Genomic DNA, 20,211 nt, shown 5'->3' with positions numbered 1-20,211 from the left:
GTTATGGTTTTAATCACTATGTTGTTGCAAATTTTCATAGAGAATTTTGTGCTATAACATGTTATGCAATAAAAGGGAAGATGGGGGAGAGACATGTTACAAGACAAAGTGAGAGAAATAATAGAGAAGACAACATGGGGGTAGAATTCTAATTTTTATTTACAAACAATTTTTAATACAAGTAGTGTAAATATATAATATTACAACCATGATTAAGGGATTTAATGCTTCATTAGTGTGGTGGTTACGAAATCATTAATGTGGGGTAATTACATCATTAGTGCAATGATTACAAAATACAAAATTCAAAATTCAACTCATCTATAAATTTTTTACAACAATATGAATGTGCATTTGTTATCTAACACAAACATTTCTCTTAACCACTTGTATTTATTTGGGCTTTAGACACTATTTCGCTCAAAAGAGATTATGGTATATTTCGACACGAATAAATATTTAAAAATTCTTTTGATAATAGTTTTTTCATTTACGCTAGTGGTATTTGTCTTCCTTGCTAATCTCAAATAAATTTTACTTGATTGGGTTGGGTTATATAGCCAAGACGAGGACCCTTAGATGCTGCCCCTTATGTTTTCACCACCAAGGGAGTAGTAGATGGTGTGATCGAGCTCCGATCCACTGCAGTCTAGACATTAGCCAATCTTTTTGAGGCCATAGGAGAAGAATGGATCGAAACAAGACTTGATCTCGACCCGAAGATTCAGCCAGTCTAGCATCTGAGTCTTCACCTTTTTATGTCATCTTTGACTTTTGACCACTTAAGTTGTAAAATTTGCAATTAGGTCATTGGATTTTTAACCAATTATAACTTAATTTCTAATCACATTTAGCTTAAACTAACTTCATATTGAACCTATAAAATTCCTTAAACTTCCTTATTATGACATTAAAATCAAATTTACGTCAAGTTTTGTCTATTTACAAGTTGGTCCATAAACTTTGTTATATTTATATTTTGACCCACAATCTTTGCTCATGATTCCATTTAGGTTCTAAATGACTTGATTGATCATAAATATTTTTCTCCTTCATATTTAGCACCTTAATCTCTTGAAATCCATACTTAATTTCCATAAACAATTCCCGGGCTTAGTGTAGTTAATATTTGCAGCGGCTAACATATTGGCGAATAACTAGATGCTTTTTTGTCTTGGCGAATGGCGTTGGAAGAAGAATAAGAAGAAGGGAGCCTATATTGTGAAAAAAATTCACCTACTAGATATTTCAATGGTTTGCAATAACAATATAAATTGAATGGTTCCTCACTCAAATTCAGCCGTTTGCAATGGTGATGAACAGTGCAGCATGATCATGTCTAGTGGCAAAAGTCAGATGACAAAGAAATATACATCCACAAATTTTTGACAGATGCTCTCTCTATATTGCAACAGGTGATGAATAGGGCAGCATGAATTGAATGCTCTCCTAGTTGTCGAGTAACCAAAGATTATTAAAAGCAAAGGACGATAATAATTGAACTTTGGACCAGTTGATCCTCTAGAGTACCTCAAACAACCATTTCAACCTAAACGACGGCTAAATTTTAAAATAAAGATAGATAAATAATTTAAGGGTTAATATTTTATTTATATTACACAAGAAAATTATTATTTTCTATCCAAATAATAAATTGGTGAGAGAAAAAAAAATTTGTAGGATCCATTTGAAAAATGTGAATGTAGGAGATAGTAATTTTTATTTACAACATAAGAAAAATATTACTAATTTATGTTATATTATATTGGATTTTATAATTCTCATTTAACATGAAAATTGAAATTTTCTTACACATCATTTGATTTTCGAGCTATCATGGGTCCTACGTATAATTCTTTCTAACATATGGGTTTAGGATTTTATAATTCTCATTTAATATGAAAATTGAAATTTTCCTATACACCCTTTGATTTTCGTACTATCATGGGTCCTAAATATAATTTTTTTTAACATATAGGTCTCACATGCTTTTTATCTCTATAACATAAGATTTCAAGTCTCATTCAACATGAGAGTTATAAAACCCTATTATATTTCTAACACTAATATATTAATTAGTTCGTTAGGATTTTTTTTACATTTGATTCGTGGTGCGCAACGGGCATCCCTTCATTTACAAAATTGAATATATAAAACAAAGGCTTATCATATTTTTTAAATGCTGTTATTTTTAGAGAGGATATATATATATATATATGAGTTTACATTTCTGCAGCTGCTGTACGTGCAGCAATCAAATATTTGTCATATAGTGAAAGTATTAAAATGGAGAATCATAACCATACAAAAGATGAAAGCATTAAATGTGGAAAATCATAACCATACACATGTCATTGTTGTACGTAAATCGACTGTAAAAATGATTTTACCATATATATATATATATATATATATATATATATTCATTTCAACAATTGATTTTCATCATCTAAAGACTGTAATTTATTTAAAATTAATAATTAATTAATAGATATATAATATAAAAATTATTAAATATTCATAACTTACAAACTTAAGCTTTTAAGTGAAATGATTGCTTTAATAATTTTTATATTATATATTTATAACAAAGCCCTCACCCAAAAAAGTTCTTTGGGCTTAAAGTGTGGTTACTGAACATATCCATTTTTTTTTGTTCTATCTTCTGCTGACTTAATTACACAAACCCATGTAAAGTAATCATCTTACCTAAAAGCTTAAGCTTGTAACTGATGAGTCATCAACAATTTTTATATTATATATCTCTAACCATTACACCATTACAACTGTCAAATAGACATAAATCAATAGGTAAAATAAGGAGTAAGACTTATTAATTTTATATGGGTGCATAAGATTCTCCCTTTTATATATATAAGTGGAGCCCTTAGATATAAGTGAGATTACCGGTGTAAGAGTTAGAAGTCTTACACTCAATCTTGACCATTGATCCACTTGTATCCAATGGCTCACGTTACTAAAAAATTGGAGCCCTTAGATATAAGTGGGATTAACGGATAAGATTAAGAGTGTAACTTACACTGGTGTAAAATGATCCTGACCCATATATATATATATATATATATATATATGGTGAGGGATCTTTTGATTTGAGAGTGAGATTTAAAAGTCTTACTCCTCATCTTAACCGTTGATTTCCGTCTATAAACGATTATAGTTTATGGAGTTATAGTAATTAATTAATTATTAATTTCAAATATATGATAACTGTTAGATGGACGAAAATAAACGATTAAGATGAAGAATAAAACGTCTAAATCTTATTCTAGAGTCAAAAGATCCCTCTCCTATATATATGGCAAGATCAACTTACATTGGTATAAGAACAATAAATCTTATATCAAATTTTAACCATGAATTTCTATGTATCTAACGATTATGATTTTTTAAAAGTTAATAATTATTAATGAGTGTGACTTAATAAATTACAACTATTAGATTTACGAAAATCAACGGTTATGATTTAATGTAAAATTTATTATTCTTATATCATATAAATTAATCTTATCCCTAAAAATATATATGTGTTTTGTTTATAATTTAATAAAATGTATTGTGATTTGAAAAGTATATATACCTTAAGTTTTTATTATGAAAATAAACTTTCTTTTTTATATAAAAAAAAATCCACTAAATGAACAGAATGTTTCAAAGGCTCCGTCAATTAGTCTTTTCATGCAATAATTGCATTGCATAATATTGTGTGTGTTAGAGGATATGTTATAATAAAGTTAAAGATGGTCCTAATGCTGTTTTTGAGTAACTTGTGGACAATAAAATTTTGGCCGCCTATAGTCAGGCAAAACCTTTAAATCTAATATGATAAAACTATGCAAGCTAAGTTTTTTTTTTTTTTTTTTTTTTTTGGAATTTATATCATGTATCACTTCTAAAGTCAATCTCACGTGTTTATTAAAATTAATTAAAATGATCAATTAAAACAAACTAAAATTCAAAAAAAAAAAAAATAAAGTCGCAATTAAATCAATATTAAATTAATAAATAGTATTTTAATATTTTACATAAATTCAATTTATTTAATTTCACATACAATAACTAAATGTAGAAATACTCTTGCAACACGCGTCACTGAATATTTTTTTATAATTATTGTAGGTCAAGCAGACATGACGTCCCCACTCCCCACCCTTCTTTAAGTTTGCCCATTTCCATCATGCAATCCATTCATCTATTAAATAAGTGTTTTGATTTTATGGGTAGGTTATTTACTCTCACTCTTTTATTTATTTTATCTACTCATTTTTAATAATATTAAATCGGAATTTTAATAGTGAGATTCTGATCCAATATTATTAAAGATAAGTAAGATAGGTAAAAAAAAATAGGTAAAAAATCTTAATGTTATACTTCCTTTTATTTTTCTCAACACACAATTATTTCTAAATATTCTGATACTTTTTTTTTACATTGTCTTTTTGGGTCAAATATCCCTACTTTCATAAACCAAAAAAGCTAGAGAAGCAAAGTAAACATTTTCAAAGAGAGAGATGTAAAGTAAAATGTGCTTAAATGTCATTTAATTGAATTCGCTAATTTCATGCATAACTAGAGGTACCATGAAATGTTATTAAACTGGTTCGATTATTGACTCGATCGAAGTATGAGATTATTGGGTTATTGATTCAATCAATAAGTAATTGGTTTAATCGCATGACCCAATAAATATATGTAAATTTATAATTTATATTAAAAAATTGTAAATATACTCAAATATCAATAAAAAAATGATACCAATTCCAAATATTTTAATAAATTATATATTATTGTCCAATAAAAGATCAATCAAATATATAATACTTGTGATACTGGTGCTTCAGGTTCAGTAGACGACATCTCTAATTTTAAATCAAATCAAAATTCGCTGCATATTGTATAACCAAGATAATAATTAGTATTATAGGTACATAACCTATGTAATTCAATAAGCAACAGATCACTCAAAATATTTCAAAAAAAAAAAACAAAATATTTGTGTGCGAGAGTGAAAAAAAAGTATTAATTGGCGAGAACAAATTAGTTTTTTTATTTTTTTTATGAACCGGGTCAGGTCACTGATTTTATAAAAACCGGTTGGGTCGTATCGATTCCATTACATGGCCGATCCAATATAAAAATTAGATCAGTTATATGACTGATTTATCAATTTTTAGGTCGACTCGGCCCGATCGATCTAATTTTTATAACATTGGTATGATGTGATTAAGGGTTAGGAGGGATAACAAGTGAGTCGAGACTGAGACAACCCAAAATTTAGAAAAATAAAATACAAATTTGAATATTCTATATTGATAAATCATAAAAATGCAAAAGTGCAAAAAATAAACTAAATAATTTTTATAATTTATTTTTTAATAAATTAAATCAAAATTTAAATATCATAAATGTTATGCACAAACTGTTAATTAAAGTAAAGAAATTTACTATTTTATCCTTGATCTTAAAAGTATTATAAATTTTAAAATGTTGTTAACATTTCAACGAATCAGGTGTTTCCTGTAAAACATAAAAAAAAATAAAAAAAATTGTGTGTGTGAACTTAGATCAATCTGTTTTATATTTTTTCAAATAAACTGTTCCAACGTGGTATTGCGGAAAGAGTTAACGGTCCTTTTTATCTTAAACTAATGAGTGCTCTTAAAACACTTGTTGAGAATTCTAAAATAAAAAGAATTAAATGAAAAGTAAATTTTTTTAAGTTTCTAATATATTAAGTATTGTACTTTTTATTGAATACCTTTCAATTTTTAATTTCTTAATAAGTGATTTTAAATATCAGTCACTAGTCGTCCATCTTTTTAAAATTATGAACATTTAATTATTCTTTTTTTAAGAAAAGGACCCGCTATTAATGAGATTTTAGGAAAGTCTGCATAAGGCTCCAGAAAGGAAAGTGGAATGTAAAGGAGACCAAATTAATAATATGGGAATATATCATAAAGTTTAAACATGCACACTCTATTTACATGTCCTATAACTCTATCAACTAAGTGTCACAACTCACGAAGAATGAAAGAAATCATAACCTTTTTTTTTCATAGAAATCATAACTTTCAATTGTTACAAGTTTTGACAGTTTTTGTTTCTTTGAATAAAAAAAAAAATATTTGTTTCCTAAACTAGAAATCAGTTATATCCTGTATCTATCCATACAATACAAGTAAAAGAAAAATAGAATGATAAAAAACATAATGGAAGGAATGCTGGAAGCACATAATTCTAAGGTTGGTTGTCAGTTTTTCTCAATTGCTAAGGACACATGGAGGGACCAAAACCAAGGCAAATGGTAATGCCAAAAGGTGCAAGAGCCAAAAGCCAAAATAGAAAGCATAAATTGAAGGGTTTGATGTTTATTAGGTCCCACGTGGGGTTCATATAGGATAATATAAAAAGAGAAAAAAATAAATATAAATTTCACATATTTTTATATATACGGTAAGAAAAATTGTTTGTCATTTTAAACGATAGTTATGTTATTTTAAGAGAGATACAGTTACAGAAAATTTGAATTTTAAATTAAAAAAATCACCCACTTTTTCTCTCCCATTATCTCCATTTTTCTGTGTCTATCTCTTACTCAAAATGACATAATTTATGTCATTTAAAATGACAAACACCAAACCCATATAATAGATAAAATTATTTTCTATAATAAAAGAAATTAAACCCATAATTGAACCTCTTTAATTCTATTGCCTTTAGACAAAAAAAATTAGTGAACGTGTTCGTTGTTTGATCGTTATCCTCCAGCATCAATGCTGTTTAATAAGTAGATATTTCAAAAATCTGAAAGAATAGACATTGCCGACACACACTCAGTGCCATACTGCCATCTCACGCGCTTGCAAGTTTCCTTGTCAAACTGTTGTGTGGATCAAATGGCCGTTGATGAAGGTAAAGATTGGCCACTGGTTTTAATGCTTCTTTATTGCACTTTTATGATAATAATAAGATATATACAGGTTCTTGTCTTTTCTACTACTTTTCCAGACACATAAAGTGAATTCACTGATCCACAAAAAAGGGAGGTTATTGACTATATAGTAAGTATTTTTTGAGAAGGTTTAATTGAAAATGTTCTACTTTGGTTACAGAAGCAAGTTAGCTCTCTCCCTTCTTCCCTTGTTTGTCACATTGTACATATAAATTCTCAGGGTTGTTCACAAAGACATTGAAAGATGGGTTTTTTGAGTACCATAGCTAGTTTTTTTGGATTTGGAGTTGGAACTTCACTTGGGTTGGTGATTGGCTACTATTTGTTCATTTACTTCCAGCCAACAGATGTCAAGGTTAGTGAATTTTTGGATTCCGTATGTGAATTTTGAATTATATCGTTTTCGTTCTTATTTGTTTTCTGAATTACGATTTACGATATGACTACTTATTATTATTATTATTATTATTATTATTATTATGCTTTATTACTTATTATGCTTAAAGTTGAATAAGCTAACATATTCTGTTCTTTACCTTAGTAATAACATTTTTGCATGTATAAACATTAGGAGCATATTTCTCTGGTAAAAAGCTTCCTTGTGTCCAGTCTTCCTTCTTCATGGAACAGGAATTGTGTTTTAATATGTCATATGATTCACTTCACGCTTTGGTCTTGATGGTTTTTAATGAAGGTTATTTTAGTCTGAAGTGAGATGTTGAAAGATTAATTGTGGATAAACTCTGTGGTAATTGAAGTTCTACCGCGACGAAAATGAAATAGTTAAGCTTTGTTCTTTTGTGACAATCATGAATTACTTGTTCAATCTGTTAAACATTAACTAATCACAGTTAAATTTTGGAAAGTTATTCTTTTGGTTAAGCTTTTTGTTCTGGACTTCCTGATTTAGAGGGGATTTTAGGAACTTTGAGAGGAATTTCAGAGTGATGAAATTCCGTAGTGTAGAAAGAGGGGTATCTTAATGGACAAATTTGAAATTAGATAAACATAAAGGACCTGGTTGATCCTTTTTTAGTGAATTAAATAATCTTGTATTGAAATACTTCTGCTCTACCTTATATGCTCTATGTTAAATCAAGTTTCAAGTTGAATTTTGATAGATTTTGGATTATCATTGTTTCAACTCAAAGAAAAGGACCTGCAAGGCATGTAAAAAAGATTGCCCTTTTCTTCTTTCTTTTGACATTTTGGAACGAGAAAAGAAAATTGTGCTCTTTCTGGTTTTATTTTTTCATTGAGGAGCTTAGCGGATTCCAATTTAGTTATTTCATAATTGTGAGTAGAAGTTAATGACTGCATTCTGTTATTCTGTTACCTTCTCTTTTAGTCATTGTCTAACACTTTCAAATTATGGCATGGTTGATTTCAGGATCCAATAATTCATCCTTTGGTTGAGCAAGATTCTAAAACTCTGCAACAGTTGCTTCCAGAGATACCCTTTTGGATTAAAAACCCAGACTATGATCGTGTATGTTGTTCTTTATCTTGGCAACCAGGAATGTATTGTAAGTTCTGCAGAAAATTAATATATTTTCATGTTTGCAGCTTGACTGGCTTAATAAATTTATTGAGTATATGTGGCCTTATCTGGACAAGGTATGCATACTTTTAATTTATGTTTGAATTTGTTCCAATGGCATCTCTGAGACTGTTATTGTTCGTGCAACTATTTTGGATAAGCAATTTTCAAAAAGTACCAACAATTCAATCTTCATAGGCAATTTGCAAGACTGCAAGGAATATTGCAAAGCCCATTATTGCTGAGCAAATTCCGAAGTACAAAATTGATTCAGTTGAATTTGAAGTACTTACCTTAGGTTCTCTACCACCAACTTTTCAAGGTTGAGCTCTCTCTCTCTCTCTCTCACACACACACACACACACACATCATATGAGTATTATGTATGCGATTCATTTTTGTTATCATGTCCTCATTGCTTAAACAAGTATGTCTTCTATTGTTGTCCAGGCACTGTTAGTAATTTGTTTTTCATTCCCAAATTAACTGTGAAAGAAGAACGGCAGGAATAAAATGTTTTGTAGCTTTTAAGGGCTCGTTTGGTGGACATGATAGGATAAGGATAGGATATGATATGGGGCTGATAAGGGTAGGATATGATATGGGACTGATAAGCCTATATCATGTCCTGTGTTTGATGAACACTTGATTAGCAATATGATAAGATTATGTAGAAGGAGAAAGGAGAAATAAAAAACAAAATACAATGCAATAAATACAAATATATTGGGTAGCGTGGGGATATATTGGGTAGCGTGAGGATATATTGGGTATTCAATATTGGTATCCTATCTTGCTGAATTCTAACCCAGCTCCCCTCATAGGATAAGAAATCATGTATTGGATAGGATAAAATGAGACAATAAGATAAGCTAATCATATCTTATTGACCCACCAAACAAGAGATAAAAGTAGGATATGATAAGTTATCCTATCCTATTTTCTTTATCAAGTGCTCCAAACAGGCCCTAATATTCTAACTTCTAAGGCAGGCTCTTGTGATTCTTGAGTGGTGCTACTTGTGACATATCATATGAAGTTGACCTTCCAATAATTAACATGATTGTAGAATCATTTGAGTTATAATTTCCTCAAAATTATGCTGTGGGATAGTTTGCGCAGATGCAATCCAGGATAAGAAATGCGCCAATTATGAAAAGTAGTTTTATTTACATTTAAGATGATTAAAAGGGCAAGTGGACTGCTAGAAAAATATTATGGTCAAATTTTGAGAAAACAATCGGTACCTTCTGATAGAAGCTATGTGTTACCGGAATTAAGTTGACAATGTATCTGGTCTCCACGGTGTTACACATATTGCTTGAACTGCATAATGAAATCATTTTGTTGTCGTGTTTCATGGTTCCAGCTTTTTTTACATCTGATCCTTGACTTATCTTTCAGAAAATACAAAACATTTAGACTGATTAATGCTTATCTTCATCTGAATACATATGCCAGGAATGAAAGTCTATAGTACTGACGAGAAGGAGTTGATTATGGAACCATTAATGAAGTGGGCTGGGAATCCTAACATTATAGTTGCAATTAAAGCATTTGGGCTGCGAGCCACCGTCCAGGTATAACATTAGTATCTTCATGACATTTTGAAGAGCAGAAAAAGAAAATGTTTGGTTTTGTCATCAACCATCCTAAAAGCTTAAAAGTTGTTAGGTGAAGACACATCAATGATTTTATATCAAATCTCTAACATACCCCCTTACGCAAGAGTCTTTTGGACTTAAAGCGTGGACAGTGCCTAAGTCCACCTACCTTTTATTGAAATTCAACTTTTTTATTATAAAAATGGGGACAATAAGGATCAAACTCTAGACCACTTGCTCATATAGGATTTGATATCATGTTATTAACGAAATATCTACACCTTAAGTTGTTAAGTAAAAATACATGAATGGTTTTGTATTACATCTAGTTTAATTATTGCTTATAGTTGTCAAAGGTTATAAGTGATAGTAAAATGGCCTTGAAAGCCGTAGCATGTGAGAGGGAAAAATAAAAATTTTCTTATGAGGAATCACACATGCAATCAAGAATCATGCTTTATGGCAGTATAATATTACCTTTGTTTGTGAGTTCAAAACTCCAAGACGATCAGTGTTAGGTTTGAAGGGTTCAAACCCTCTAACGTTGATCCACACCACCCACGTCAAGATGCAAGAATGCTTTCGTGAAAGCCACCAATTGACCACCACAGAGAGGCTTGCTATTCGCTCAATAGGTGAAGAAGGAGGCTAGGTATATGTGTTTAGAAGAGTGAAGTCTCCAGCATGAAAACTTCACAAGAGTGGGAATGGTATATAGAAGAATTGGCTAGGTTCTTTTGAAAAACCTTAAGGAGGAACTCACCAACTAGGCGCACAAGAGAAGGAGAGAATTAGTGTATCAAATCAGAATTTTTACTTTACTTATAATGAAAGTGGCGCACAAGTGAGTGAGACAAAGGTAGAGTTGTTGCAATTCAAAAATCCCAACAACCTCCCTTTTGAATCCTCGTAAGACTAGGTCTTTATCTAGTCAAAATTCTGAACCAATGGTCATCATATGACCACCAATTCATGCGCCCCTATTCAGCCCAAAAAGGGTCCAGATACATTTGAGCTGTTGCATTCAAGTTTAAACCAACTAGCTCACTGATTCTCTCAACAACCAAATCTGATTGGAGCTTGTTGGTTTGACAAGATGACAATCATCTCCCACCAAAATGGCGCCCCAAATCAACCCTTGGAGATCTCCATAGATCTTCTCTTGATACAAGGGATTTGTTCCAACAAGATCTCATCTTATCCTTTTGTTATAAAACAACTTTTCATAGCCAATTCAAATTCGAATTCAAACATTTAAATTCAAACGTTCAAACATTTAAATTCTAAATTCAAATTCAAATTTCAAATTCAAATTCAAATTTCAAATTCAAATTTCAAAATTCAAAATTCGAATTTCAAAATTCAAATTCAAAATTCAAAATTCAAATTTCAAATTCAAAATTCAAAATTTAAATATTTGATAATTAATTTAACTAATTAAATTAATTAGTAATGTCTTGGACCATCTAAGCCCATTAACAATACCATGCGCCCTCTCCCTCTTAGGTGGGCTTCCAAACTTCATCTTGGGCTAACAACCATTATTAGGCCCAATACCTTTAATGTTATATCATCATGACATTAAGGTGTTAGTGTGTGACCCATTAGGTTCAACATAGCCACTGACATAAATGGGCTCGGGCCCAACAAGCCTACAACCCATTTAATGACAACACAGAGCACTAGCAATACTTTGTTGCCCCAGAGCTAGTTAGATTAATGACTTGATCATCCTATTACACATATTTGGTTGCCGTATGTATTTCTTTTCGTCTCGGTTACCTTTCCTATAAAACCTAGGGTAAGGAAGCGTATCAACCCTTGCAGTTTAGGATAAGCTTTATTCGAAATAGGGAATCTTCAATTTATTGACTCTAAAGGCAGATCATCTCATGATCTCTTTTACTATGCATAGATTTCCGAGTCCCTGTAAATGTCATCCCGATTTCTCCGATTTACAGATAACCTAATCTCTCACAGAGATTTGACGAATTCCTTCAGCTTATCACCCTAGCCCTGTGCTCTTTCAGGACAAGCCCAACAGTATACCTATGAGTCTCCATGTTTCAGTCAGACGAGGTATACAGTCAAAGCATGCCTTCTAGAACACAGTCTAGGTAATAACTTCTGGTCTAATGAAAGACATACCCAAATATAAAGAGACTACTCTAATGATACTCTCTGTGAGATTTCCTCATAGAGTCTCTTTTATGGGTCTGTTTGGTGCGAGCTATACCCTTATAGATCCACCCACGACTTTAGCTAAGACATCTCCATATCTGTAGCTCATGAGGTCTTTACCATGCATCCGAATACAAGTAGATAAGTTGTGCTAGTCACCCGAGATCACTGATCCCCATTCTCAGTGTCTCTAGACTAGGAACATAAAATTAGGAATAAATATCCAGTATCCTTGAATCCTCATGATCGTGATCTCATCACAGATACTCAAGAAATACCTATTTTATTCGAAGGGGTTTATCCAGTTACTCATATAAAATATTAACAATAATATTGAGACAAAATATGAAACAGGATATAAATAGTGCTTTTATTTATTCGCGATAATACAAAGGTCCACATATCTCCTAATCTAATTAAAAGATTGTCTCTAGGACATCCATATACTAACAATAAGTAACATGCACACACCTTGTTCGCACCCCGTGAAGGGTATTTATACATTTTAATCATTGCAGGTTGTTGATCTGCAAGTATTTGCTGCTCCACGCATCACACTGAAGCCTTTGGTTCCGAGTTTTCCTTGTTTTGCCAATATTTATGTGTCTCTCATGCAGAAGGTGTGTATGTCAAAACTCCTTAATGACTAAATTTCATTGTGGTTCTTAGTGAGGATAAAGATATCTGACACTTTGGGGGATTATATATAACTGATATAATGATGAGCAAAAGAATAATTTCACATGGTGTTCTTAAACACAATCCTATGTAATAGAAAAACTATGTCAACGTGTCTATGTTGCATGCAAGCTCAGCATCCATCTCTGCAGTATGTTCTAAACCTTTCCTCTTTTTCTTCCCCTTTACTGTCATTTTGATTCCTTGATTGCAGCCTCATGTTGATTTTGGACTAAAACTACTTGGAGCTGATGCAATGTCTATTCCTGGTCTTTATAGGATTGTCCAGGTAGCATATAGCACTATCATCTCCTCTAAGTTTTTCCTAATTGTTTATGGCTAGTCATTATTATGCTTGTGAAGTTTTAGTATTGATTTCTCCTCCTCACTTCCTTTCCTTTCAGGAACTTATTAAAGATCAGGTTGCAAAAATGTATTTGTGGCCCAAGGCCCTAGAGGTGCAAATAATGGATCCAACAAAGTATGTATAATTTCTTCCTTTCATCAGTTTAGAACATTAGGAGTTAGAGTAGCTAATTTTGCTTGGTTTGTCAGGGCCATGAAAGTGCCTGTTGGAATCCTCCATGTCAAGGTTCTGAAGGCAGTGAAGCTTAGAAAGAAAGATCTGATGGGGGCATCAGACCCTTATGTGAAACTTAAATTCACAGATGATAAGCTTCCTTCAAAGAAAACAACTGTTAAATACAAGAATTTGAATCCAGAATGGAATGAGGAATTTAGTTTGGTGGTCAAAGATCCAGAATCTCAAGTCTTAGAGCTTAGTGTTTATGACTGGGAGCAGGTAAGTATCTTCAGATGCAATTTTTGTTTAAAATTGGATGTGAGATTTCCTTTAGGACCCTTTTAGAAACTGTCTGGACTGCAGAATATTGTCAAGCCATTATTTTCATTGCATGAACAGCTTCCCCTTTCATATTTTCAAGCATTTTTCTTCTTTCTTTTGCCTAGATTGGCAAGCATGAGAAGATGGGTTTGAATGCCATTCCATTGAAAGAGCTTATACCTGATGAACCAAAAGTATTGACTCTTAATTTACTCAAGACGTTGGACCCTAATAATCCTGAGAATGAGAAGTCACGTGGTCAGCTCATTGTTGAAGTTCTGTACAATCCTTTTAAGGATGACAAGTTACCCGATAATGTAGAAGACCCCAGTGCAATAGAAAAGGCTCCTGAAGGAACACCTGCTAGTGGTGGTTTGCTTGTAGTTACCATCCATAAAGCTGAAGATGTGGAAGGAAAACACCACACAAATCCATATGCACGACTGATATTTAAAGGAGAGGAGAGAAAAACCAAGGTATCATATACTGATTATTATATTGTCCACTTGGATATATTGCTATCTGGGTTCCCCCCCCCCTCTTTTTGGTCAATAAAGTGTGTTATGCTTCTTTATAGGAAAGAAGATAGATTTGGCTCTTTGGGATAAAAGTTTGTTATTTCGATTCAGTAAATATTAGGAGTGAAGTACCAGTAAGAGCAAAAGAATAGTGTAGCAGAAATGAGAAGAGGTAGATAAGTGGATAATTCAAGAAAAGATTAGGAACCTATGTACTCTAGAGAAAATTGTAGTAGTTCCTATCAGGAGAAAATAACAGAAATGCACCCAAGGTGATTTGTCATTGTTGAATATTATAGATACAAGAGGAAATGATAGTAATCCTTGTTGTATTAAACTACACAACATTGGTGCTATTATATAGCAAACCAATTGAAGAATATAAAGAGACACACTCAATGTGGGACTTCTACACTATTAACACTAACACTCTTAACACTCCCCCTCAAGCTGTAGCATATAGATCATATGCTACAAGCTTGATACATAAATAATACTCCCATTAGGAACCAAAAACAACAATGCTACATCAACGAAATGAAATGACTAAGTACAACAAATCAACTGGAATGACCATCAGTGTGAAGAGCTGATAAAGAGACAGTGCTGGAATGGACATCAAAGCATGGATGGTGCCGGAATTATCATCGGCAAAGACAACTGAGCTAACCAGGGCATCAGCATCAAGATCCCTCTCAGACATTTCATTTAACAGTTGGTGAGCAGCCGTGGTTTCCCCTTGACTATGCTACAAGCTTATTACAAGAAAGACCTAGTAACATAACATCAAAATAAATCTCCTAAATGAGAAACCAAAAATCAACAATGTGCTAAAAATGGCGTCGAAATGAACATCAACATGGAAGATGCTGGAATGATCATCGGCAAAGACAATTTTGCTGGAATGACCATCAGCAACATGGACGGTGCTCCCCTCAAGAGAAACTTCTAAACAGTGCCGGAATTATCATCGGCAAAGACAATTGTGCTGGAATGACCATTAGCAACATGGACAGTGCTCCCCCTCAAGAGGAACTTCTAAACAGTGCCAGAATTATCATCGGCAAAGACAATTGTGCTGGAATGACCATCAGCAACATGGACAGTGCTCCCCCTCAAGAGGAACTTCTAAACAGTGCCGAAATTATCATTGGCAAAGACAATTGTGCTGGAATGACCATCAGCAACATGGACAGTGCTCCCCCTTAAGAGGAACTTCTAAAGGGTGCCGGAATTATCATCAGCGGAGACAACATCAGCAACTTGGACAGTGCTCCCCCTCAAGATGGATGATGAATAGTATAAATACTCCATCTTGGGAAGAAAGAAGATTAAAGAAAAACAAAGCTTCGCGGAATCGGAAAAGTCGCCGGAGACGGCGGTGGGTCGTCGGAAAAGTCGTCGGAGATGGTGGTGGATCGCCGAAAAAGTCGCCGGAAAGTCATCGAAAAAGTCACCAGAGACGGCTGTTGTAACACCCCGTTTTAGAACCGGTTTGTTAACATCGCATTATGATATTAAGCGCAGTTACAATCACATTGGCTCAATTAAAAATCCGGATAAATTTTTCAATTTTTAAAACATACCGAACTTATAATACCCAATTGCGTGATCATAACATATTACCTTGCGGAATCAGATAAACCAAGCTTAACATCATGTTCTTATTCCACTTTTAAACCATTAATTTACTTCTTATTTATTTCACAATTTCTACTATATTGTAGATCTCTTCGTTAGCTACGCGTGGGTTCAAACCGCGCTCAAATCGGAGCACTGTGGCCCAAGTTATGGGTTTTCTACGAAACGAGCGCGTGAATCCTGCTGATCCCGGCGCGACCGGCGCCAGCTGTGGCGCGGCGGGCGCCAACGAAACAGAAGCTCTCGATCCATATGGCGCTGGAGGCGCCAAGGTTGGCGCCAGGTGCGCCAGCTGGTGATCCCGGCGCGTTTTGCGCCAACGACGGCGCGATTTGCGCTACGAAACAGAAGCTTCCAAGCACTATGGCGCGCGGTGCACCAAGTTTGGCGCCAGGTGCGCCAAAGCTCTGAAGGTTTCACCAATTCTTAGTATTTTACCTCTAACTAGAGTTGTACTTGTCCAATTCACACAATATTGGTCTCTATGGAAAGCTAAGAAAAATATCTACAACTTCCATACATACACCACGGTCCAAATCTATCATATAAATTCCTCTCCAAAATTGATTTAACGGAAATTGGGCAGCATAACCTTTGTTTTCTCAACGTTTCCCAATCTAACAGCTTAGCTCCTAATAGACAATTCAGCTCAACATTTCCAATATTCATCATGCGTTCATAACCTTGAAGTAAATAACATTACACAAGTTTAATTACATAACGGGGAACTTAGCTACAAAAGGCTATGACCATCCCTTGGCTCTCATCAACAAAAGAGATATCCAAAGGCATGATCATAGGCTAAGTCCATCAAATATAACGAGATATACATACGTCAATGCTATCAATAATCAATCCTATACATGTAAATCTACAAAATAACATGTATGATCTCAAAACATCATTTTCTTCATGCATGATCTACTGCAAATAAGGCCACTTGCCATCAGAGGCTCCTGCAGCTTCCTTACCTGAAAGGGGGTCCCCATAACACGGGGTGAGATATACGAATATATCACAGTAAACCAGAGGTCCTTGGAGATCACTCCACCCTAAGGTTCACTTTCGATGTACACATAATCATAATAGCTTAACACATTCTTATCAGCAAGCATCACATGGACTTCCAAGAGAGATCCACTAAGGGCTGTTTCTTTTAGGCTCTTACCACATGGAGATCCACATAGGGCTGTTTCCAAGGGAAGTCCTTTCCTCAATCTAGGAACCTCCAAGAGGGATCCACATAGGGCTGTTCCTCTTAGGCTCTAACCACATGGAGATCCACATATGGCTGTTTCCAAGGGAAGTTCCTACCAATCATCCTCATCATAATACTATCACTCATAACCTCAATCACAATCCTCAACCATTACCTCATTCATTATTGCTACTTCTATAACCATTCCTCAATTACTCTTAAACGATCAAACATCAACCAATAATCATCAATCAATCATAACATGTATCAATGCATGAATCAATGCATGAGCATGCAATTACAATCATAATTACATATCACATCTCATAAACCATTTCTCCTCCATGGAGTATGGTGGAACACTCAATGGGATCAACCACAAGGTCCAAAGATTTACCTTGCTCTTGAGCTTTCCTCAATTGCACACAACCACAAAGGTTGGTCACTCTACTTGGTCTTCTTGCCTCAATCCTATCAACACAAGGAATACAATCAATTGATGCTAATAATATCTTAACATTTAAGAGCATCCTTAATCTCAAGCATAATTTACTCAAATGACAATCTAAACTCATTTTCACCGTTTATTTATCATCACTAACAACATTTTCAAAGACACCAAGCCTCCATCACACTCAAACTCATAAAACCCCAAAATACACTATTCATCATCATCAACCTCAAGAAACTTCCATGAATACAAGGTTGGAGAAGTGGAAACTTACCACAATAGGTCACACAACCATGCAATAGAAGCCTCCCAAGCTCCCATGGAGGTAGGAGCCATCAATCTCCTCAATTTCACCTAGGGTTCGAATTTTTGAAGGAGAATATCTCTCTCCACAATAACCCCCACTCAAAACTAAACTAGGATTATGGAAGAGGGGAAGATTTTGAGTGGTCTAGGCTTTGGAATCACTCCGATCGGTAGAGAATCGCCCTCTCACCCTCTTCCTCCCTTCTCCTTCCTCCTTCTCTCTCTTTTTCTTTCTTTTCTTCTTCCCTGGTGCAGGGTGTCGTGGGGAATGAATGGGGTAGGGGTTCTTTTTGGCTTTTAAGTCACTTAACTTAGTTAAGTGGCTTATGTGGGTATTGGTTCATCTATCTATTCCACTCCATTAATTACCAAACTTTACCCAAAAGTCTGGAATATTATTCTAGGAATATTAATATTTTTATTTTTATATTTTGGACACTTTTTCCAGTACCCATTTATACCCCTTAACTTTCACTGAGTACACTTTTTACCTCCAAAGTGACTCCAATTCGTTTAATTAAGTCTTATACTTAATTTTACTCACTAATACAGGCTTAATTACTTAATTAAAATTAATTAATTAAATATTTAAGTTTGGGGTATTATAGCTGTCAACGGTGGACAACGCGGTCAACGGTGGTCAGTCAACGACAACGGTGGTCAACCCAACAACTTCCCAAGGATCATTCTTTTCTGATGCGACAGATCAGTCTAAGCTGCATTCACAGAGCATACTAAGAAAAACCCGAAAAAGAAATAGCAACGGGAATCCCTCAAGGAGGGTGATATCTCTTTATAACCATATTGAAATTATGGAAAATAGAACTAAGTTAAACGGATTAAGATTCCTCTTGTTAGGCTCTAGATACCATGTTGAATATTATAGATACAAGAGGAAATGATAGTAATCCTTGTTGTATTAAACTACACAACATTGGTGCTATTATATAGCAAACCAATTGAAGAATACAAAGAGACACACTCAATGTGGGACTTCTACACTATTAACACTAACACTCTTAACAGTCATGTTAGAAGGAGACTAACAGAGTCTGTACAGTGAAGAGTGGATCAAATGAAATATAGTCCCATTAAAAGAGGTAGAGGAAGACCTACAAAAGCTTTAGCAGAAACCACAAAAAGGATCTTTCTCTAAATTATTTTACTAAAAAGTTGATTTTCCATATAGTCCAATTAGATAAGACTTGGTTGCTGTTGTTATAAAAAATCATAAACCTTCAATTAATGGTTGAGTCCAAAATCCGTCACTTGGAGTTGAAAAGAACCATTATCCCCACCAATACATATATGATATATCTTTGCTCTTGTATATAACGAGCACCCACAAGGTTGTTTTGAAAGTGTATCTTCTTCCAAAAGAATTTGACTTTGTTGCATCCATTGTTTTTAGAATTTAAACATGGTTTGACCTTTCTGTGAAATTTGATTACTGCTCGCGGCAACTATACAGCATGTAAAGAAAAATAGAGATCCAAGATGGGATGAAACGTTTCAGTTTATGCTGGAGGAACCCCCCACCAATGAGAGGCTAAATGTTGAAGTGTTAAGTGCCTCCTCAAAGCTTGGCCTGCTGCATCCTAAGGTAATGCACTATTCACACTCAATTCATGAGACTATATTGACTTTTTACAATATGAAACTTGGTCAATGTTTTACATTTTATACATTTGCCTTCACTTCAATGAGGAGATAACTAATGGTTTTCAACCGTATGTTCTTACCAGGAAACTCTGGGTTATGTGGATATAAATTTATCTGATGTTGTTACCAACAAAAGAATCAACGAGAAATATAATCTTATTGACTCAAGAAATGGACGGATTCAAATTGAGCTTCATTGGAGAACTCCCTGATGATTACATAAACAAAAAATTTCCAGTGTGCATAACTTTGTAAAGCACTACTCCTTATAATGTTTCGTTGTAAGCTCTCAAACCTAATTCTCTACGTCTGAGCCAAAGAAAATTGGGAGTATTGTCTTGAAGATTTGTTGCATAAACAGTACAACATCAATAACTGTGTTAGTGATAATTTTAAAAGCTGTTTTTTCCCTCTCTTTTTATATAGGCTGTTGACTGACGTGGTAGAAAAAGAAAAATTAATTTTAATATTATAACTATCTATTACGTATAGTATACAGTGTTAATTCGTTGTAAGATAAGTTTCTTCTCCTATTACATAAGAAGTTGAGGACCCTTAAAAAAAAATGCTGATTTGTATGAAAAGGTGGTATAGAGCTACTAAATAATGAGTATA

General features: G+C 33.6%; 1 protein-coding gene across 3 annotated transcripts; it reads left to right on the top strand.

Annotated features, from left to right (window-relative positions):
* The first annotated feature begins 6,829 nt into the window (after positions 1 to 6,829).
* Positions 6,830 to 20,004, top strand: LOC133307236 (synaptotagmin-1-like). 3 transcript variants are annotated; one of them, XM_061507715.1, is made up of 14 exons: positions 6,832 to 6,933; positions 7,030 to 7,082; positions 7,194 to 7,328; positions 8,364 to 8,462; positions 8,540 to 8,590; positions 8,712 to 8,835; positions 9,975 to 10,093; positions 12,817 to 12,918; positions 13,191 to 13,265; positions 13,381 to 13,457; positions 13,532 to 13,778; positions 13,946 to 14,296; positions 19,406 to 19,537; positions 19,680 to 20,004. In XM_061507715.1, the coding sequence occupies exons 3-14, from the start codon at positions 7,218 to 7,220 to the stop codon at positions 19,806 to 19,808; spliced, it is 1,617 nt and encodes a 538-aa protein (XP_061363699.1). In that variant the 5' UTR covers positions 6,832 to 6,933; positions 7,030 to 7,082; positions 7,194 to 7,217; the 3' UTR covers positions 19,809 to 20,004. The 3 variants fall into 3 exon arrangements, with proteins under 3 accessions (XP_061363701.1, XP_061363699.1, XP_061363700.1); XM_061507717.1 differs by lacking the exon at positions 13,946 to 14,296 and having other exon boundaries at positions 6,830 to 6,933; XM_061507716.1 differs by lacking the exons at positions 6,832 to 6,933; positions 7,030 to 7,082; positions 7,194 to 7,328 and adding an exon at positions 7,594 to 7,755.
* Positions 20,005 to 20,211: the final 207 nt, after the last annotated feature.

Source organism: Gastrolobium bilobum, unplaced genomic scaffold (genome assembly GCF_033153095.1).
Source record: "Gastrolobium bilobum isolate Gb01-03AN ecotype WA unplaced genomic scaffold, APGP_CSIRO_Gbil_v1 utg5330, whole genome shotgun sequence".
Classification (NCBI taxonomy): Eukaryota; Viridiplantae; Streptophyta; class Magnoliopsida; order Fabales; family Fabaceae; genus Gastrolobium; species Gastrolobium bilobum.
Note: the sequence above shows the minus strand (reverse complement) of the source record. Positions and strands in the feature narration are given on the sequence as shown.